The sequence below is a fragment of the Lissotriton vulgaris genome, chromosome 10, assembly GCF_964263255.1.
Source record: "Lissotriton vulgaris chromosome 10, aLisVul1.2, whole genome shotgun sequence".
Lineage (NCBI taxonomy): Eukaryota > Metazoa > Chordata > Amphibia > Caudata > Salamandridae > Lissotriton > Lissotriton vulgaris.
Window position 1 is genome coordinate 637,585,698 of NC_141698.1, and position 23,516 is coordinate 637,609,213.

The 23,516-nt window shown below is 41.1% G+C and overlaps 1 protein-coding gene across 4 annotated transcripts in view; it reads left to right on the top strand.

The window, feature by feature from the left end:
• The window catches only part of DPP6 (dipeptidyl peptidase like 6), a 2,152,278-nt gene that overhangs the window by 1,049,605 nt on the left and 1,079,157 nt on the right, over positions 1 to 23,516 (top strand). For all 4 annotated transcript variants that reach the window (XM_086941474.1, XM_086941473.1, XM_086941476.1 and 1 more), the window contains exon 3: positions 12,443 to 12,541. In XM_086941474.1, coding sequence (XP_086797600.1) covers positions 12,443 to 12,541 — 99 coding nt within the window. The remainder of the gene's footprint in view (positions 1 to 12,442; positions 12,542 to 23,516) is intronic.

Below are 23,516 nucleotides of genomic sequence, written 5' to 3' on the forward strand. Positions count from 1 at the left end.
GTACAATGCTAAAACAATATGAAAAAAGTAGTGCATGAAAAAAGAGTTGTGGAAGGATAGAAATAATGCATTCATGCTCCAGGGGAGGGACAAACAAAAGAAAATGAAGGAAAACCTGCAGACACTTGAGGCATTAGAAGCAAGCAAATGAGAATGACCATTAAGCCAACCGATGGCAAGCAATGTGTAAGGTCTTCGCCCACTGGAACAGACAGCTTATGTGCGAGCTAAAATGGCAGAAAGTCAAGAACTAAATTATTTCTTGTATTTCATAAGTCTGGCAAGCGGCACTATGACATATGGTATGATCAGTGATCCCTGGCTTATCAGCTAACAGCCTGCTGCATTGCAAGTCTTCTACTTGTGCTTTTAACACATTCATTATGGATTCAAAGCCCCAGATGGCACAGTGAGGTTAGCTAAAATGTCAGACCTAGTTGAAGATGTTATATATGTTATCAGGCCACTTGTCACCTCTATTTTAAAATTGTACAAAGCATTTTAATCCATTTAAACTGCTCCTTTCACAAATCAAATTTTACATGTGAAACTCTGCACATATTTTGGGGTGGCTCGCTCTCTCATTCACATCATACATTAAAACAATGAAAATAATTCTGTCTTTTGTATAGTAGTGGCTTCACAACACAACAAAAGTAGAACATGGACAACTGCAGTGAAACCTTCACCAAAACAAATAAGTATGTGCTAGGAGGCGGTAGCAGGAGGAAACACTGTTGTCTCACACATACAGGACAGGTCTGACATAGGTAACTAACACACTAAAGGAGCAGTGAGGGGGTTAAAGGATTGTTGTATGTTGTATACACTTGAAAAAAACCTCCAAAACTTCTTATGGGATTACCAAACGTTCATATACTCATATAGGATGATGAACCCTCATCTGTAGCATTGAATGATTTACCAGTGATTTCCACATGTGGCAATTGGAAGCATCAAGAGTAGTACTATATTCTGCCCGTACAACCTTTTACTTGTGAGTTCTCTAGAATAGGTGAAGTTGTGTCTCTTAAGTCAACTTAAGTCAACTTTACATTTTCCCTGATTTAAAATTGTGTGGGTGAGTTAAACATGTTTTTTACTGGTGTTACCCTATCAGAAGATTAAAATGGGAAGACAAAGCATATTCAAGGTGTTCTTTGTTTTTTTTTAATGAGATGGGTCAGCAGCAATGGAGCCACCACTTCTCCATAGAACAGGTGCACCTTGGGTTGAAACAGTGCAAAGTTCCTTACCTCAAAGGACTGGGACACAATATATTACTGTTGTGATACATCTATAGATACTCAGTAAGACCACTAACGCCACTATGACTATAACGCTTACAGCAACTCAGTCAAATCTAACTCTGGGTGGGTAACTCCACTCCGCCAGCAGAGTTTGCGGAGATTTGCCTACTCTGCGCTCTATGGCGAACACGGAGTAGGCAAAAAACTCTGCCTCTGTGGCGGAGCAGAGTTAGCCGCTCCCTCCCGCAGTCTTTAAAAATGTATAAAAGAAGCCACTTACCTGTTGTCTGCCGCCTCCCCTGCCTGGCCGCTGTCCGTCCTGCTCCTCGGTCCTTGCAGGTGAGGCAGCAGAATACAGGTAAGTGGCTGCTTTTGTACATTTTTAATGATTTTGGGAGGCGGGCAGGAGCATAGCAGAGCGTAGCATATTTCCACTGAGATTTTTTTAAGCTCTGTGGAAATACGCATAGAGGCACTACGCCCAGGGTTAGTGAAATCCTCCCTCTTTTAGCTTAAAAAGAAAGCAAGCAATGAACAGAATGGAAAGGCATGCCACTTTTTTTTGCACATCTGAAATAAACAGAAAAATAAATGAATGAATGTGTTGGAAAATGGCCCTCTCAGAATGGTCACCCTAAATGTTTTGCCGTACTACTATACTTTTCCTGACCTTCTTTTTGTTGGTCTGAGGACTTTGGGCACTTTACCACTGCTGACCAGTGCTAAAGTGCACATGCACTCTCCTGTAAACATAGTATTATTGGTTTACACTTATTTGGCATATTTAATGTATTTGTAAATCCCTTGTAAAGTGGCATGCCATGTACCCAGGGCTTGTAATCTTAATGCTACTGTTTGCCTGCAGCACTGATTGTGCCACCCACACAATTATCCGTTCAAACCTGTCTCAAACCTGCCATTGCAGGGCCTGTGTGTGCATTTCACTGCTACTTCGACTTGGCCACGTACCAAGCCGTAAACATACCTTTTATTACACATAAATCATCCCTAAGGTAGGCCCTAGGTAGCTCTAAGGGCATGCTGGAGTGTAACTAAAATGTAAGTTTTACATGTCCTGGTCGTGACAAACTTCTAAATTTGCCTACTCCTCTCATAGACTAGCATTGGGAATTCCTTAAAACACGCTTAAACTGTAATTCCGGAATAGAACGGAGTAGCCACATAATGTTTTATATCTTTGGATCAGTAATGATAAATCCTCATTACTGGTTACATTGGTAAATTGGATTTAACATTACTATTTAAGAAATTCCTCTATTAGAAAGTGGAGATTTATCTGCTCTTACTGCTCTGTGTGCCTTGTTTCCTGTCTCCAATACACATCTGGACAGGGTGATAGATACAGTTTGTGCATTCCCTCTAGACCGACAAAAACACTGGAAGGGTGGGTGTGACAGAGGACTCATCTGCAGTCTGAAAGCCCTCCTGGGCAGGAAGGGGTAGTGGGAGCTGACACTTACATCTGAATAGACAGTGTCCTGTGTCCCACACAGATAGCCTGGCAAACAGGGCTGGGATAAAAGGGGACCTCTGCACTTCAAGGAGCTGTTTTGCCGTCACCCCCAGTTCAAAGGCACTTTTGGGTATAAGTACTGGGGCTCTGACTCCACCAAGACAGTACACTACTGGACCGCTGAAGAACTCTGCCAGTAGTAAGAACGACTGTGCTAAAAGCATGCCCACTATGCTTTACTGCCTGTTCTAAGGAACTGATTCACTGCTGTGCTGAGCTGCCACTGCCTGCTGATCTCTACCCTGCTGAGGACATGGAGGGCACCCATCTAACTTGAACCCAGAGTGACACCAAGGGCATGCTGGCTTGCCTCCTGTTTCTGAAATCTCAGGTTCATCAAATACTTCCAACAACTGCTGGTGCTGCTGTCATTTTACCCCTCGAGTCCTGGGCCTCAGAAGTGTTTTTTTGCAGATTTCTCCAAATCAACGCTGCAGTGTCTTTGCGCTGATTGGAACCAACGCATCACCCTATTACACCAACCCACCAGCAGCTCGTCGACAGCTATTCTACAGCCGACGCTGTTCGACGATGACTGTCTGCACAGCTTGATGACTATGATGTTGCTGCATTGCAAAGAGGTTGATCATCAGAGTTTCCATCACCATCACTGATCAGCGCTGATGCTCGCCTCCAATCAGAGGATCAACGTGGTGCTTCCTCGACTTCTGGCATCATGTCCTCGATGCTTTGCTCCATCCAAGGAACTTTTTTTCATTGGGACCTATCTTAGTTCTGTAGCCACCCTGACCTCTTTCGCGGTCAGCCTAAACTTTGGATTTACCCCAGTGTGTGACCTCAAGTAACCTTTTAGCGCTGTTGACTTAAAAGCACTAGTTTTGGTTTATTCTTCAAAAATTCATAGCTCCAGTTCTACCTTTTGGATATTTGTCATTTTGGTCTTGATTTCCTCATAAAAATACTCTCTATTTTTCTGAACATGTGTGGAGTCTTTAAATGGTGTTTTCATTGTGTAACTGTGTGTGTGTATGTTGCACACAAACGTTATAGATTGCCTCTTTAGATAAGCATGCCCGCTCTGTTCCAAGCTACCAGAGAGTGAGCACAGGTTATCATTTGGTGTGTGTCTAGCTTGACCTGACTAGAGTGGAGGTTCCTATTTGGACAGGGTGCACACCTCTGCCAATCAGAAACTCCATTTCTAAGATGTTGTTCTAATCTTTTGTGAATTTCCCAGCCCTCGGAAGAAGACCTGGTCTGGAACAAACTGCTTGACTTGGGTTCAGTGGAAACATTTGTTAAACCTCTGCTTCAAATGAGAACAAGGATAAAATCTTTCAAAAATATTGTAAACCGTTTAGAGCAACCAAACACTGTAACCAACCCTTAAACACACATTTTTCTTATTGCATCACTTTTGCTCTGTTCACACTGGGGATCACCTGTGTCATATATAGGTACTTGTAGATATCATCAAAATTTAAAGCACCTCCTCATTACAGATTTCCATGTTTTGTTGTGTTATGTTATTTTTCTATCTTTATATCTTTATTCAGTTGCATTTAAAATCATAAAAGCATTCATCAGAATCATCAATACAATACAATAACAATGCATTTAAAAATGATCAACACAGTCAATCTTACCACAAACGTCTTATAGCATTATAGCTTTTAAAAAACATGCAACATTAAAAATTATTAATTCATCTGATAGCAACTGTAAAAACGAGAAGAGGTAAAACTTGTGAAAATCCCCTGGCTTTAAATAATAGAATGATAAACGCTTTCCTGGACATTGAATAAAATCTACAAAAAGATGATGAAATGCATTGTGTCTTGCAGAGACACATTGTCGCAGTCAAAAGGACCCAAAATCATAACAACCTCTAGGAGACCCTAATGATAGATTCAGTAGAATAAATCTAAACCTAGTGAGCAAAAACTGTTCCATGTTGTTTTTCACGATCACTAGGTAAGGCTCCATCATCTGGCATGTAGTCAACAAGACATACCCCAGTATGGACAATTTCAACAATTCTCTTTATACAATGTTTTTTGTTCTAAAAAGTGGTCCCTCACCTATTTACAGTCAGCCTTTAATATAACCCTGCGATTCGAAATAGCTCTGCTCTTTCCATACAATAGAATCATTCCTTGATATAGCTGAGACAAGAAATTTTAAGGGAATGATCTAGTGACAGACGATATCTCAAGATCAGCCTGTTCAGAGTAAGTTCCTCCTTTAGCCACACCCTGATCCACCCAAGCAGGGGACGAAGGGCTATCAAGTCACTTAGATAATTAACTCCAGACTCCTCATGAACACATAGAGTCAAGGTACTTTGGGGGTCCCATAAGAAGCGCCACAGGAATTTATTTTCTATAGTCTGGAGTTGATTAACTGCCATGCATCCCCAAATGTCACAGCCTTAGGATACTTTAGAGGAACCCTTTGGTTGGTAAAACCTAACTAATGCCTTAAGGCTTAAGCGGTCTGCTTCCCAGTCTAGATACAAAACTGAATACAGCTAAATTGTTCCAGGTAAATTCCTCATTCTTGGCTGTAATTAGGGGTTTCCAGTAAACATTATAATCAAAGGAATCACCCAGATATGGGAAGGCCTTAACTTTAGAAAGGGCATGGATGATCACACTAAATGTTTTAGATCTGGTGAAACTGGGACCCCCCCCCCCCACCATAACAAAGGATTTAGTAAAGTTAACTGCCATATCCAGTTTATTCATAACAGCAGCAAAGCTAGTCAGTAAGATTTGTAAACCCATAGTGGTCTTAGTCATCAGGAATGCGTCACCCGCATAAAGCAGATTTTGAAGTGGGTGAGGACCTTTATAGGGGCTGCCACCAGTGCCTGTTCAAGACCATTGATATATTTATAGAGTGACTAAAAAGGGGGCAAGTATACACCCTTGGTGAACCCCCCTTCAAGTTTAAAGCTGTTTGTGCATGTGGAATCATTAGTGTAGCTAACATATGGGGTTGTATTGAGATGAAGGTCATGAAAAAAATAAACAATGTTAGGATCCACCTCCATCAAAAATGGAATAAGTTTCAGTTATCTTGATTTACTCAGTCGAATGCCAAAGTAAGGTCCATGAAGGCCAGATGAACTAACTTAGAATGGGCTACTGTGTATTTATTGATAGCCAGATACAAATTCAGACATTGATCAATAGTGGATATGCCCGGTGTAAATCTGTACTGCAGGTCTGATATAATGATGTTCTCATCCACTCAACAGGACACGATTAGGAATATAGGTCTATAGCATTGTGAGTGGTCTTTGTCACCCTTTTTAAAGACAGGGAATATGACAGAAGTATTCCATGAAGATGGAGGGGGGCATACCCTAACCACCGCTTTTAAGATCATGGTCAATGGTGGTCCTCAGACCGCAACATCGGTAATATACAGATCCAGGAGGCTACCATACAGACCAGGGGCTTTATTCCAGGTGAGACCTAAGATTCCCTGATTAAGTTCCTCTAATGTAATTTTAAAATTCTATCTCCTTGGAATGGGTGGGCCTGTCCCATGAACTTCTGAAGGAAACTAACTGTTATATATACCTTCAAAGTGGGTGACCCTTTGACTAGCAGTAATATGATGGCATAAAACACACACATTGTTGTGTTCAAAACAGGGTTGATTGATGATACTCACACACCAAAGCCTGGTTATATGCTAACACATATAAGTCCAATTTTCAAAGGGGGTCGCACTCATTCTTTTTTTGTGGGACAGGGTTGACTATGTAGTTATACCCATCCATATGTGTCATTACATTTTTAAATCTAACAAACCAACTTACGCCTGGAGCGTATAATTCTTTAATAACTATGTGGGTCTAAAAAAGAGTGAGGTGAGCCAGGAAGTACCTCACGTAAGCAACACCAATGGAGCTGCTGATATGTGCTCACCAGTTAGCTCACTTTGTCATCATTGTCACTTTCCTGAAATAGAGGAACAAAACCTAACTCCCAACTATGTGTGAGGTGAGAAAGAAAAAGTGTGTCAATTAAAGTGATATCAATCTAAAACCCTAAAATCTAAAGTCTGGTTATTCAAAGGAGGTCAAGGGAACTCTTCCAAGGTTAAAAAAGAGCTATCACATCTATTTTTTATTTTTGATACTGCCGCACCCTGTTAAAACAAAAGTGTCATGTTTAGACCTACTTAACCTGAACGGCCGACGTGTCATTGCCAATAATTCTGTGGCAATTTAATCAGGGTACGGGGACTCAAATACACCTCAAGGATGAACCATGCCCGATAGTTGCCACATGGACTTGTACTAGGAAACAACCGGAAGAAGTCACAGAGGGTCATGACCCCCTACAGCGAAATTGTGCGCCGCCGGGCCGCCTGCTCACATTTACCTCTGTCCCAGGTTTTTGTGTTTGAGATGTATGAGTGGAGGGTGTCCTGGTTCTTGTTCCCTCTTAGGCTCTCCTTTGTGAAATGAGTGGTTGATGATATGCCAAAAAGTGGAACTACTTTCTTCAGGTGCTAGCTTGCACTAAATTATTCCAAGCTGTTTCTCTCAAAGCTTTTTTTGGGCCTGTTGAGCTCTGACTTATAAGTCTACTGACAGAATACCATGTGCTCCCCATCTCTAGGTGTTGCTCTTAAGGCTTGCTTGAAACTCAGTAGGGCCTTCGATCAGCTATAATCGAACCCACTTTGATACAGGTGGCATAGAGTTAGTTACTGGGAGATGTAAAAGTGTAACTAATGTTTCAGAAAAACTCCCAAAGGCAGCTACGATCGCCTGATCTATAGCATTTGGTGTCCAAACAGGTCAAAAAATCCTGTGCGCAACTAAGGAAAAAGTTTGTTTGAAGCAGTATTGCTCCACCATAGACCATCTTAAATGCCCGCCTTGGTAAATTGGCAAAAACTCACCCAGAGCGTCCTGTGTTTTAGTATAGTTGGGTGTGGCCAGCTAAAGGTAAGGGAAACTGGATTGTGATCGCTATAAACACTGTTAAAGTTTGATATCATTAAGAAAAAGATGGGCCTGATACATAATTTGCAATCTATGATTGAGGAGATCCTATCAGTAAAGGTGGGAAGAATATGAGGTACTGTTGCATTAACCATCTAATACAGAGAAAAGACTAGGTTATTGTCATTTAATATGCTATTTAACTCTTTCTCCTCTCTAGTGTGGTCCATATGTAACCCTTCATATATCTTACACCTAGTGAATTTACTTATGACATAAAGGGGGCTCGCACATAAATGCAAGTTAAAGTCTCGTTAAATATTTTGTTTGGCCAGGCTGTACCTTTTTTCAGCAAATGTGTTACTAAAAGAACCCAAGGTGTGGATATTAGTAAATTCCTGTGACCGTGTTTATGCTTTATAAAAATGCAATAGGTTTAATACAGTAAAGTCTGATAGGGTTATTTTTAAAGTTTTTAAAATTGGAGATCCAAAATGCATTTTCTTAACCAACCCTTTAACCTCTAAGGATTTCAAAGTTATCCGGCCACCTTTTGCCCTACCAGCAACCAAATCAAACTCCTGGGGTGAAATATGTTTTATATCCCCCCAGAAAGAAATGGTTCATAGTCTCCCAAGTTTCTTGCAAATTAATGACATGAAACATTTTAATAAAAGAATGCCAATTCAAATCATTACATTTAGAGGCAAGAACAGCAATGTTCCAGCTTAACAGATTGAGATCATTAAGTTTACACACAGCTGGGCCATCAGGGAGACAGTCAGAAGGACAATCGGGGTGGGAGGGGCGAGAGGACAACAGGATTTAGCTGTAAAACAGGCTGCTCAAGTCAATCGCAAACATCCAAGGAGCTAGGGGGGGCATATCTATTAGTGATCTCCAAAGCAGGAGACACAAGAGGCTGCATGTGAGAGGCGTGGCCCTGATAACCATCCTTTGTCCAGGGTGTGGAGCATCCTACCTCCGGCCTATAAAATAACGTTAGCTGGAGGGCCTACGCTGTAGAGGGTTTACTAGGTCTGGTGGAGCTAAAGCATTCAGGATCGTCCTGCTGCAGCAGGATGGTTAAAGTTAATCAACACACAATCCCCTTTAAAGTATTTCTTGTCTCTATCCAGCCAACTTGCTCTTCTCACCATGTTGATCTGATCATACATGCAGGGCCCCAAGGTGGAACCTTGTTCTTAATATGAGCTTAGGTTTCAGTCATATGTCCTTTCAAAGGTGCCACATTTCCTAAAACCACAACATATGGAGTTGATTCAAGATGAATGTCCATAAGAAAATCGAAATCTGAATGGGGTTCGCAATCCATGGTTAGGATGGTGAAAGTTAAGGTTGGGATGCAAGATGCTTAAACAAGCTGACACCCTTCAAGACCTACCCCTACCCATGTCAGGATAACCCTCCTGACCAGATGTCCTTATAACGTCCCTGGTGACGTTGATGCGAGTAGGGAGATCATCCGACTGGGCCTTTGCATTAACCAACACACCTAGTTGAGAGTGAGTGGATGTATAGTGGTCCTTTGTAAGTCCTTTAATAGCCTGTTTGATGTTTCCAAAGTGTAGCTCGAGTACAACAAGTTGCCCCTTAATAAACAACTTGAGCTTTGAATAAAGTTTGTCCACACAGTCTTGTGTCTTATTACTGATCAAGGACCTGAGTGATTTAGCCAAGAAGACCTCCTTCACCTGTGAGGCCAGTGACCTAGGGCAGGGATTACCTTTGGGGGCTGACAACTCCTTTTCATTCCTATTCTGAGACGTTGGAAGATGGTCTGCAACCGACTCTGAACCAATATCCTTTTGGGGCGAGACCCCCTCGGGGCTTGGCTGGTGCACTAACTCCTGGACTTGTAATGCATTGACTTACCCTCACAAAACGTCCTTCCTTGAGGGCACAGTGGCTATTGCAGTTGCTGAGACGCCAACAGGTAATAAACACATTGCATCCGAAGCACCACAAACCAGCTGGGTAGGAAACACTGCCAACCCACCGTTGTGAGGCCAATTCTTCCTCTATGTCAGTAATTTCATTATTGAGAGCCCCACATTATGATACGGTATAGGATAAAATACTAGTCTTACCCTGACGGAATTTGGAGGGATCTAAGTCTTTCCACAGAGTAGAATCCCCCCTGTTGGTAGCCTTGCACTGTCCCATTGGGTACACTGAAGCCTGTGTTAGGGCAGCAAAGGAGGGAGGTTAGAGAGTGGGCTCGGTCCAGTTTTAGCCTGGCGTGGATGGGCTCAGACTGGGCCTCGCTTGGCCTGGGCACATCCGGTGTAGTGGGAGAATCAACTGCACCAAATAGTGCTAGGGGCCCTCCTTCCCCTAACCCCTCCTCACAGTAGCAGCACTGAAGAGTCACCTGGGATTCGCAGTCCCGTTAGCTGGTGTCCCGCGCAGAAGGAGAATCAACTGCGCTATATAGTTCTTGGGCCCTCCTTCACCTAGCCCCTTCTCGCAGCAGCATGATGTAGGTCTCTTCAGAGACCTGCATTCCTGTTAGCTGGTGTCCCCATTATGGTATGGTAGGCAGATGTATAGAGTGCAATATCAGCCGGCAGGATATCCTGGCGCTTGCACATGTATATACTGCTTTTTCTCTGGTGTGATATCTCCTCATGCAGAGGTCCACAGGAAGAAATGTGGTTTATTATATATATTGCATATTTTCCCCTAATCCAGGCTGCTAAACTCAGAGTATTGTGCTTTTCTCTACACAAATTGTGTATTGTTTTACCAGGTAAAATATGCGCAGAAAATATGCCAGGTCTCTATGATGTTTGCATATAACTAGTATTCCCAATTCCATCACAAACACCCATATTCACTTTTCAGGATTTCTGGTCCTGTGGGCTCAGTGATTGATGCAACTGTTGCATGCATCTACCTGTGACCTGTAAGGAGGCTTCAAAAACCATTGTTTAACCAAACATTTTACTTTTGATCTCCAGAAGTCACCTTTACATAAGAATATTTAGGATTCATTCTGGCATTGGTCTCCATGTGGGGAATTAGCTTCACTGTGTGAATTCGATCAATCAAATGTATAAAAAAAGTTTTGAACTGACACTTCAGGATCTTTACGTTTTTATGGACCATGCATAGACAGACTTTTGAAAACGGAATTAAATAATGAACAGTTAAGGGAATCATATCCAACGATGCCGAGGTTTCTTGTTAATCTTGTCATGTTCCTAAATTTCAGTTCAAACTCTCTAAAATACGCATCAGAACACCATTCGTTTGATTTCCAAGCTTGGCAGAATATGCTGAACTAGTTCTCTTTCTTTCAAACTGTGAAACCATTAAAATGTATTGCAAAAATATATTTAATTAAATAACTAATATATATTATGTAAAACTCTTCCCAGTATGTCATTGATCAACTTTGGTCATCAACCCCGACTGTCACAGCGATGAGAAACTTTCAAAGACTCATTTCTGGCTATTGATATCCTAAGTCTTTCTTAAGTGTGGTTAGGTCAGACTCCACCACTCTTCGGTTATTGCATTTATCTATGGAGAGTTACACCACAGATGTGTTCCTCTCTGCTTGAAGAAAATATGTAAGCGTATTTTGAGAATATGCTATTAAGATAAAGTATTTATTTATGGAAATATTTATTTTTTCGAATATTTTTTCTCCATAGTGCCATCACAGTCTTTATATGCCTTAGAGTGATCGTGGGGCAGGTACAATGTTAGGAAGGGAAGGTACAATAAACACGTGATTGCCTATTTGAGTCTTGGGGCAGTGTGGACCATGTGCATTGACAAGTGTGCAGATTTATTTAGGTTTTCCTTGAGAGGGAGAGCTGAAATGAACCTTGGGAGCAGAACAGACTTCTACAGAAGCATTTGTACCTAAATCTATGTAGCGAAAGATGGTTCTGGAAAGTGCTGGGTGGCATGGATGTAGTAACTTGGGCCTACAATTTAGAATACATCCGAGAAGGTCCTTGCGATCAAAGCTGAGGATTTAAAAATCAATCCTCTGCTTGAGTGGCATTTAGTGGAATAACAGCAGGTCTGGAACGATGTGATTGGTTCTTCTACGATCAAGGATAAGATGGGCTTCAAAGGCTTGTACCCTGATGTGGGGCAGAGACAGGAGTGGGGCTTGTAAACCCCATTGCAGTACTCTGTGTGTGAAAGTGACTAGAGGGTGTGTTAACAGTAGCAGGAGGATCCCAAAAGGCCACAAGGGACTTTAAAATGCAGCGTTCTTGGTTGCATTGATGTCAACGATGGTGGATAATAACTTGTTTTCCACTGGTAACAGCAGCAACAATTTATTTTCTAGACATAGGTGAACCATCGGTAACTCTACCAATATTCTCACAATATGCACATAGTTTTAGATGATACATTCACACCTGAAATTGTTCTGGTAATAATTATTTATTTAAAACCATGTGTTTTTTAATGTGTGCATTTAAAAGTTTGTATATGCTTAGGGTTTTGTAAGGTGATGTAAAAATTATAAGGCTATGGATACACTGTAGATACTTACATGTTATTTCATATGAATATGCATATATATATTATGAAAGTGTTGCTTGTTTCCCCAATTAAACTGTACCTCAGTGTATTTTTCGATTTAAAGTATCAATGTCTATCTTATTTTTTTGTAAGCTGAATATGATATTGACTTTTACAGTAAATAATATTTACCTGTTTTTTTCTGTTTTTCAGTGGAAGATAACAGCTTGTCGCTTAAGGCAAAGGTAACGCTGCAGGATCTGGTCAACAAAGAGTTTAAAATCCATGACCCAGAAGTTAAATGGATCAGTGGTAAGTTGTGCTTTCCTTCTCTCTATATAGCCATTGTATTTGATAACTCGCTTCCTTTGTCATGCTTTTTATTTCAGTGGAAATACTGAAGCGGAAATTCATCCCTTTGTTGGCATAGGAGTTTTGGACAGTCAATGTAATGGAAAAAGTCGAATTTAGTCACTGAGTCTCATTATTTCTGGCTAGTTTTGTCATTGGTTTCTGATGGTATCGTATGTAACCGGTAGAAAGTCCCTCAGTTTACATTTTGAATCTATAGCCCAATGTCCACAGTACCATAAGCTATTATTAAAGTAAGTATACATTACATTACTTGACAATGGACAACAGCACAGTTACTCAGACTACCACTTAATATTTCCTTAGAGCACAAAATAACACCACAGTATGAAGCCCGATGTTGATGATTTTTCTTTCAAAATGGTCTTTCTATACTAACTATTGCTCAATAATAATAACAATTTATTTTTCATCATAAGTTTCGCAAAAGAATGACCAGATTCACATTTTGGCATTATTCTAGCTATTTTCCATTTGCTTTATGTACATTCTATACTTATTCTGCTATTCCCAAGTGCAATCATTACAATAGTTCCGTTCAGAATTGCAGCCAGTTAAGGCAGTGGTTCTTAAACGTTTTGGAACCACGACCTACATTTTACAATGACAAACTTTTACAACCCGCCTACCTTTATTGACATGTGGAAGGGTGATTTTTGTATGTTACCAAAGCATGGTGTGGTAGCGCATTGTCCTTTACAGACAGCACATTTTCCTTTGAAATGGCCACTAACCTTGAACAGACATACAGATGTACTGATGAAGGTATATAGCATATATCACTCAAAAGATGATGTGTTTAAATTGGGTTTCTGTGAATATTTATCATTTGTGCATCACCATTTAACTCCTTTACCGCTGCGTAAATTCCGCTGCGGTGCGGGAGTTCTATTAGGGGGCGGGGCCACGTCGGCCAATGGACGTGCGCAGCACTACCGAGGTAGTGATCGCGACGGCCATTGGCCGACGCGCACACGTAAGTGCTTAAAGGGGCTTTTTGGTTGCTTTTAACCTAACGAAATCTCTGTTTGCAGCACACATCAGAATTACAAAAATATGGACTTCATGTTTGCTTTCTTAAATGCTAAATGCTTACAATTCTTTTAGATGTATTTACATTTTGTTGTGCATTGCAAAAAAAGTAAATTGAATTAAAAAACTCTCCACACTTTGCAGTCAGAGAACGAAAAGTAAACACCATTCATCCCATAATAGAATAAGCAGCAACTTGTTTGAAGGAAGGCACAGCCTGAAGTTTGACCTCTGTCTTTAAAGCACCGCGAATCTTACAAGATAAACACATCATTTAAAGGCATTTTATTGCTGGTACTTCCCAACGCACCAAATATTGGCTCGCGACCCACTTCCCACAGTTTGTGAAATACTGAGTTAAGGTGTTGAGAGGCTGTATGTAAACCATTCTCTATACCCAGTAAAGATAATAACATTCCTGGAATACTATCTATCTATCTATCTATCTATCTATCTATCTATCTATCTATCTATCTATCTATCTATCTATCTATCTATCTATCTATCTATCTATCTATCTATCTATCTATCTATCTATCTATCTATCTGTCTGTCTGTCTGTCTGTCTGTCTGTCTGTCTGTCGGCAAGGTTGGTTGGTCTATCTCTCTATATGTCCTCCCACAACTAGACAAAGCCAGTTTAGACATTATCACCCCCCATTTTTGTTTAGCTTGAAGTAATTATTTCCATTAATTCCTAAACATACGAATTATTGTACAGTGACCCATATTCTGTTCATCTTAGGCAGTTCAACATCGTTTCTTGGTTATAACATACAAACATGTATAAGGGGTAAATAAAGCGTAACAGCATTCAGTGGCAATACTCGAAACACTGTTAGGAGTAAACCTGAGTTCATATTAGCAGAGCAACACTGGGGGCTCCATTCATATGTGTTTGTCCATTTTTGTGACATTTTAGCGCATAATCACCATAGTTTACAAAATAGTCTCAACATTTCTGCCAGTATGCTACAATTTACAATGTGGGCAAATTTCAGCTTAGCCGTGGGTTGTGGTCATTTGAAAAAAAAAAACACAATCTTCTTAGTTGAAGTACTATGAGAAGGTAAACATCCTTTACAGCGTGGACTTAAGCACGCATGCCATTTCCCTGAAAGCGGAACTCTTCCCTTAACCACACATATGCCTGATTCATGCACATTCGTGGTTAAGGCAGTCGGTGTCCTAGTTGTCTATGTGGATAGGCGGGGAGAGGACCTGGAAGACTCGTGGCAGGAAGAAGGACCACAGCTTGGTCATTTGGGCTGGGGCTGGGCGGGAGGTGGAGGTAGGTTTTAGGGGTGGGGGCTGGTTTCTGGGCTCAGTGTCTGGGGGCTGGGGTTGGGGTCGTTTTTAGGGCAGGAGGGCCGAATTGTAGGGCTCAGGGCAGATGAGGACTGCTGTGGGATCTTTACCACACATATACCTTTACCAAACATGCCTTACACCTGCTATTTTTTTTTAGCTGAAATATTCATGCATACAGCTTGCACTCCGGGAATGTCAAACCTCTTCCGTCGTGCCTCCTGCAGAGCTTCTTGCAGGAAACCCTTGCCCACTTTCATGCCCAAATAGAGGAATTTGCTTGCCTTTGTAATTTGTCCAATTACTTCTTCTTGAAATGTAAGGTAATCGTGTTGAAGAGAAAGGTGAATTTTGGCAAAATTATCATTTTTATATTGTTAATGAAAGATACAACCAGCTTGTTATACGTTTGCTAATTTCTCCCACTACCCTATTGAAATTAGATTGTGCAATCCTGACTAAATCTTGAGTACAATTTCATGTCCTTTTTTATGAGTTGGCTCTCCTCCCTCAGAAATCCAGGCCATTATGTCCTTCTTTAGGGGATTACCACATAACCTGACACTGCTAAAACCTTCTGTCAGTTGCTCATAGTTGGTAGTGACAATCGTAAATTTGTTGTATAGATTATCAAATCAAGAAGGGATTAATTCAAATTATCAGGTGAGTGAACTACAGTTTAAGCGAACCCTCAAGCACCGGACAAGCCAGCGACAGGTTTCATCGTCGGGTTCATTTTCGAGGGCTAGTGACATTGTGCCCAAAAGTGAAATTTGTGAAAGTTAAAAGAGGACATAGCTATACCCAGTAAAATCTTTAATGAAGGGATAGCCCGCCCACAGTAAAAACAGAGTGAAAAAGTGGACACCAACAGGTTAAGCAAGTTTGAACCAGTGTGTCCTAAAAATATAAAAAAAATGGTCGACATGTTTCTGCTATGCGGAGCCCCTTAGGCTCAGCTTTCATCTGGACCAAAATTCACACCCTAATGGGCCTCGCACACTAAGGCGGGGCCTGTCAAAAGGGGATGTACTGTGTATAAAAACTCACGGAATTCCCGCTTAGAATCGCCTTGTGTTGCCAAGGGTCAGCAATATTTTGATGCCAGTGAACTTTCACCTTGGGCGTGTGGTGGGGGAAACCTTCACACCTGAATATTTTCTTTCAGGGGACTCCCCGCTCTGGACCTGCCTGCTTCAACACCACTGCCCGGATCACAATCAACATTACATGATTCACTTCTCAAGGATTACCTATACTTATTTCCCTATCCTTTCCCTTCAGACCATTCCTTGTTCGCCTATGTTTTACCTTTGTAGCTCCTGGCACCCCCTCAAGGGTCGTTCTTTCGTTCTTCTCCACCGCAACTGGCCCGACCTCACTGGAAAAATAGTCAATGCCCAATTTCAGTTTTCAAACGGAGACCATGCGTTGTGAACCCCATTTTTTTTCTCAAGATCAGCTCACTGAACAGGAAGTGTACAGGTGCTGCTACTAGCCTTTCCTCAGAGGGAAATCCTCGCCACCGCCCTACGGCCTTTTCTCACCTCTAGCGCGGCCCTCCTTCACCGGTCATTGCCCCCCAAACCTGATGAGGGAAAAGGTGTCTGGGAGAATTGCTCACCTCCACTGCACCCCATAGTACTATAATCACCCACTGTCACTCAGGTAATGGTAAGCTGCAGTCTATTAATCAATGTCTGTGGGTACTGCCAACAAGCGCTTCCACGACCTGCTTCCACGATCTGCTCCCTAGCGAGCCACCATGTTCTCCATTGCCATCCCTAAATTTGTCAAGAAGCTACAACTATAATCAGAGCAGTGCTAGTTCCAGAATTTGATCTGTGTACCAGTTTTGATACATTTGAACTACAACAGGTGTAAAGCAAACTTCAAAGGATTACTTGTAAAGGTATCTAAACCATCAATTTGTGGTCTCTTTGTGGCTTCATATCTCTTAATCCCCAAAGGACACTGCATTTAAAATACAAAGTAATTCTTTTGGAAGATGGAACACGTTTCCCTTCTTCCAATGAAGGATTTGAAGCTCCAAGCAATCATGTTGGCTAGTAGCAACTGCAAATCATTATTGTGGTGACCATTATAGGATATCAGGTGCCAAAGTTAGCATCCTTAATAAATCAGGAAAGCAAAAAACGAAAGGGCTGAGGGACCAATTTTGATCCTTGGGTAGATGCCGGGATAAGGTTCCAGAGGGCAGATACTGCTGCTAAAAATAAAAATAAATATATTGCATATTCAAGTGCCATGTGGGCTTGTGGATGCACCCATTTATGATATTGCTGATTGGATTGGTAGTGACTATTCTGTTGCTGTTCCTGGTATTACGTAAGCAGGTCTTCTTACCTTTCACACCATAATGTATTCGACCATAAATATATTGTGCCGATGAATGCTCATAAAAATATATAAAAAAATAAATAGATCAGGGATTTTGGTTAGAAGAATGACTGATGTCAAGTGGTTGATTTACCTACAGTAGGTATTTAACAAATCTGAAGCTCGGGAATTTTAATTCACTAACTGCGAGAAATCCGTATTTGTGGGGCCCCCTGTGCAACCGGAATTTAGTAATCCTCGATTGTATCAACGGGGGCCATCTACCTCTAGTCTCTGTACAGTAGATCTTTGAAACAGACACCAAGTGCCCCTTTTAACTCTTGCCTTGTGGGATAGAGATGCAGAGAAGCCCAAGCAGCTCAGCAACACACAATAACACTCAGTAAATGGGTGGAAAAGGCAGGAGTCAGGATTACTGAAGAGAAGTGACTCTGTACACTCTTGGCAATGCACACCATCCTCATTGCAGTAAATGTGAGAAGAATCAATATTTCTCTCAATTGTACACACAAAACTTAAATAAGATGGGAGCAACATCTTGTCTGTCGGTACCCATTGAGGTTCAGGCCTTTGTAACTTGGAAACACATATTGTGTATTTGTCTGCCCAGATTTTCAGGAATTTTGGAAGCGAGATTATTTGTCCGCTCAATACTATATCGAGTTTCAGAACAGAACCTGGTATATAGATGGCTTTGATCTGGAATGCGATGGTATTCCTGATGTTCCACACCATATGAATACTTACGCATTTTCAGAATACCAAGATCATTAAAAGCCCGCTGATGGAAATCAGAACCCTAATACCAAATTAATTGAAAGTGATATACTTTCTGTACCAGTAGAACCGTTTTCATGGAGGAGTGGCCTTAAATGAAAAACTCTGAAGATAAAGGATCATTCTCATGAATTAGGGATGTAGACTGCAGTGAAGATGGGCGATTTTGTGTTTTTGGTACGTTTTGCACACATACACAATACGAAAATGTGTTTAATGTATTCCTTTAGCCATTTATTATTAATATCATTGTGGAGTTCTAGAAATAAGCCACTTTAGATTAAGCAGTAGACACTTTGGCATTTTCCGCTACAATATGCATGTTAATAAGATGTAGAGCTTGCAGTCAAGGGTCCTGGAGTTATTGTTTAATTGTAATTATTAGAACACGACTTGTTTTGAAATTAACATAAAGAAAAATGTGACATTCCTTCTCTATTACTTTGAACTTCTTTTTCTGCTGTTCGCAATAAATAAATACAACTCCAGTCAAGGATTTTCCAGGCAAAATTACAGGTTGTCCTTTGGGATTTCCTCTTCCTGTAACATTAAAATCATTTTTGAGGCCTTGTTTTAATTTGGCACCTTCTAGCAGCCTCTGGTAGTGGCACCATAAGACAGCTGTCTACAGTCAAGGTGGTGCTGGGCCAGTCATGTTTTGTTGGTCTTGCCCCAGTTATTTAAATACAACTCCAGTCAAGGATTTTCCAGGCAAAATTACAGGTTGTCCTTTGGGATTTCCTCTTCCTGTAACATTAAAATCATTTTTGAGGCCTTGTTTTAATTTGGCACCTTCTAGCAGCCTCTGGTAGTGGCACCATAAGACAGCTGTCTACAGTCAAGGTGGTGCTGGGCCAGTCATGTTTTGTTGGTCTTGCCCCAGTTATTTACGTAATGTGAGGTAAAAGTCGTGAATGATTCAAATGTCGGACATTTTCATCAGTCATACCTTCTGCTACTACAATAACAGAGACTAGTCTGTTGCTGAAAGTTACAATGCAAGCGTTTTTATCTTTTCAGTAAACAAGTAGACAGTCAATAGAAAATAAACAGTTTCTTTTTCTGTGAAAAATGTGTGCTCCTACAAATGATAAAAGGTTAAAATCAGTTCTTCACTTTAATATGTATCTATTGTTCTTATCACCATACAAGTGGGACATATCTCCTCTTTTTATGCCAAATGAAATGATTTTGTCTGTTATATTTGCCATTTCCATGTTTTTACTGCCTATTGTTTATATTTAGTATACATATCTGCAAAACTGTCAACCTTTCCAATTCTTTTTAGAGTTCCTTTTAAAGGAGATTTTGAGTAGAAGTGAATGAGTCACATTTCTAACATAGAAAATTGTCTAGCAATTGTTTTCTACAATACATCAGTAAAAGCCTTTTGTTCCTAGGTATGACCAATGACACCCTCCCCAGAACTCAACCAGTTATTTTCTCTTCTTTAGCTAGTAAACTCTTCAAAATAGTCTGAAGAGTATCTTTCTGACATGCGTAGTGTGTTCTGATATCTTCTTTGAGCATATTGTTCTGTTGACATTTTCCTAACATCTGTTGTCAGTAGTATAGGCTGTTAACCTTTTTGATATTCCTGTTCCTGATCATTTCTTACACTGGCACTGGTTTTGTTCACAGTTAACTTTCAGATATTGTAAGTGTAATTGCATTTAATAAGCGCTTACTGCCCTTTACGAGGAGCTGAGGCGCTTTTTTGCAGGTAGCAATCTACTCTGGTACCCAAGGTTAGTGTTTAATCCAGTGGTTAAATGTTGGTTATTGGGATTTATCTTGTGCTCTCAAGAAAAAAACACATTGCATGCATTTCCTCCAGTTACTTTGTAATAGATTATATTAATACCAACTAGGTGCGATAAATAACGGGGGCTATGTGGTTTCTGGTGAATGGTTGGTCAGTAGCTAGCCTGGGATAGATTAGGTAATGTTAGGTGGCAGCGATAGGGTTTAAGAGCAGGATAGGTTGTGCTCTATGAAATGAGATGTCAGCCATTTACATAATTACGATAAGAGAGAATAAGGCAAACAGGCATGAGACTGAGAGGAGGCTATACTAAGAAATAGAAAGCATGCAGAGGAAGGAAGGTAAGTAGAGGATCACTCTGGAGAAAGAAAGGAGAGGAATCGCACCTAAAGGAATCAAGTGGAATTAATTCAAGTTCAGTTTTTTCATGCAGGGATTTAAGAGTATAGTGGACGGCAGCTTTCTGAGATAGCCAGAAATCTAAGGATGTAAGCTGTAAAAAGCAATCAGAGGATGTAAGCTGTAAAAAGAAAACATAATGCTTCATATCTGGAGCAGACAGCTTGAAACATGCACATTTGAGTTACACCACAGCAATTGCTTGGCTCACTGGGAAATTTCATGTATTGAAAAATCAATAAAAGATGGATACTGGACACACTCTTGAGTCTCCGGACAATTGAATCTCACTTCTTGTTCATCATTGTTATATTTGTTATTATTGGATTGCCTGAATTTGGCCCAGAAACAAAATAATATAGTGAACGCTCCTTTTCTAATTGTTGTTGTGTAAATTTAATAGTTGTTGACTTGGGGTTATGAAAAGTGGAGCGTGGGATCACTCATGATATTTAGTACACTACACTTGTGCAACGGGAGGTCCTACACTGCTTTGGCTTATCTTTTGTGTATGCACATTTGAGTGTACACATCACTTAAAATGTAAGAGTCTAGCCTGCTTTGTGCCACTATAGGACAGCCCCTTTCAACAAGTCTAGAGTATGCCAACCTTGGTACAGGTCTGAGCCCATTTGTGAGTGCAATAGTGTAGAGAAAGGAGAATGCTATGGTGGAAACATCCACAGAGCACTTCCTATTGATGTGGGTTCATGAATTTCTCTGGCAGAAATTTCTCTTAGTTCCAACTGCATCAAGAATTCGTTATAGGTGTTTACTGGTTTCAATGAGTATTAACCAGTAGAAGTTCACTTAATCACACCTCTAACATATACATCAATGCCTAAAATCATCTCAACTGTATCCAGCAGAGAAAAATATCTGCTACTGGTAACTAGGGCAAAATCCTTCCCAAAGTCCAAACACTGCCCTCCGCACATGAACAGACTCTGATTACAATTGCAAGGGAGGTTGGGAGAGGAGGTAGGATGGAGGAGAGATGAAAAGGCCAGAATGCATATATTTCAGACTCTTTGGCCTACACTTAAACTTTACACAAACAAGAAGGTCTATGCATTTGATTATGTTCCAAAACTACAACATATTTATACTGCAAGGTGCGGTAAAGCAATATAACATTGAAATTCAAAATCATGTGCACTTTCAGGCAAATTAGGGGAGAAAATGCAGGTCTCAAAGGGCAAAGCAGTCAAATACATGAGGTAATTATATGTTAAACTGTAACATATGAATTTGGTATTGCAAATGCCGTCCTGTTCTTCTATACATTTATGGTGTTAATTACGCTGTGCAGGTAGGTACCTACAGCTAGTTTTAACACCACAATTACAAATAAGGTCCAGTCAAGTCTCAATAAATTAATCCTTACTCAACCCTGGGTAGCTTGGCTGACCAGCAGTCAGGCTTAACTTAGAAGACAGGTATTTATAGCATTTAACATCACCAAAACACTAAATAAGTAAAGGACGCAACACAATCAAAAGCAAGCACCAATTTGAATAAATAGAGAATATGTTTATCTTTAAAATGACACCAAAACAACAAAAATTAGCTTTCTAGCACCAAAAAGTGTAAAGGACAACAGTGACTATCTGTTTGCGCTGGACCGGGACAAAGTTAAAATTTCAGGTCAGCCGGGATGGAGCACGGATTGGATACAATGAGCGGTTGGGAATGGTCAAGTTTTTACCTTCTGAATTAGCCACTTTTTTTGAGTTTTTTCTCTTGACATTGAGCAATCGGGTCTTCGGATTCAGATTTTGAGATGCCTCAGTGAGCCCTAGGGGCTGGTGTCTTTGTTCTCAATGGCGAGGCGATCCGGAGCTTTCAGCAGGACAAACCAATGCGGTCAGAAATGTCGAGGTTTCACGTCACCGGCTTGACTCTCATCGTCAGTGCCGGTCCTCTTCTGTAGCTTTTTCACAAAACTTGGAAAAAAGTTTCTCAACCATCAGATCTTCTTGAAAGTCCATCTGCATTGGCTTGGGCAGTCCCAAGTCTGTGCTCCACTGTAAAATCCATCCCCTTAAGGGAAATGGACAGCCTCAACAATTTTGCATTATATCCCCTCATCTGTATGAGCCATCTGAGAGGTATGTGTTCAGTTTAAATACAGAAGTGGGTACCAAACAGAAATGGTCTCAGCTTCTTCAGGGACCAGACCACAGCAAAGGCTTCCACCTCAATGGCACTCCATCGTTGCACAATGTGGAGTGGTCGCCTGGTAATGAAGGCAACAGGCTGATCCTAGCCCTCCTCATTCACTTGTGCCATCACTGCCCCAATTCCCTTTTTCTAAAACATCTGTCTGTACCACAAACTCGTTTGTGTGGTCAGGGACTAGTAAGGCTGGTGCTGAACACATAGCCTCTTTCTGAGTGCCAAAGGCCTTAAGACACTCTGGGGTCCAATTTACCTTTTTGGGCTATTTTTAGAGGTGAGTTCTGTCAGGGGAGCCACAATGGTCCCATAGTTCTGTAGAAACCTCATATGGTACCTAGTCAGGCCAAGAAAGGCCGTGACCTGTGTCTGGATTTAAGGAGCCTCCCAATCCAGGATGGCGTGGATCTTGGGCTGAAGAGGTTGTACATGGCCTCCACCAACAAGGTGGCCCAAGTATACCACTGAACTCTGCCCTATCTGGCATTTGCTTGTCTTGATAGTTAGGCTTGCCTGCTGCACAACCTGAAGCACTACCATCAGATAGACCAGGTGCTCCTCCTAGGTGGAACTGAATACAGCTATATCATCAAGATAAGCTGCACGGAAAGTTTCCAAACCAGATAGTTCTCTGTTTACCAACCTATGGAAGGTGGCAGGAGTATTCTTATCGCTAAAGGTAATAACTTTGAACTGAAAGTGGCCATCTGGAGTAGGAATTGCTGACCTCTACTTTGCTCCTGGGGAGTTCTGCAGTAACCTGAAGTTAGATTAAATGTACTCAGCTACTTTGTATACCCCAGCCTATCTATGATCTCATCAGCTCTGCACTCAAACCTATGTAGTCCACACAAAACCTTAATTTTTTCTTCCGCCTTGGGGATTAGGTTTGGGCACCAACACCATTGGACTGGCCTATGATCTGTCAGAGGGTTCACTTATCCCCAACTTCAGCATCTTGGCTACCTCAGCCTTAATGCTGTCTTTGTCCTGGTCAGACAACCTGCACAGCTTGGTTTGACAGCGAGGCTGTCAGCAGTGGCAACATCATGGGCACAACAAGTGGTGATCCCAGGGGTCAAGGAGAACAGCCCA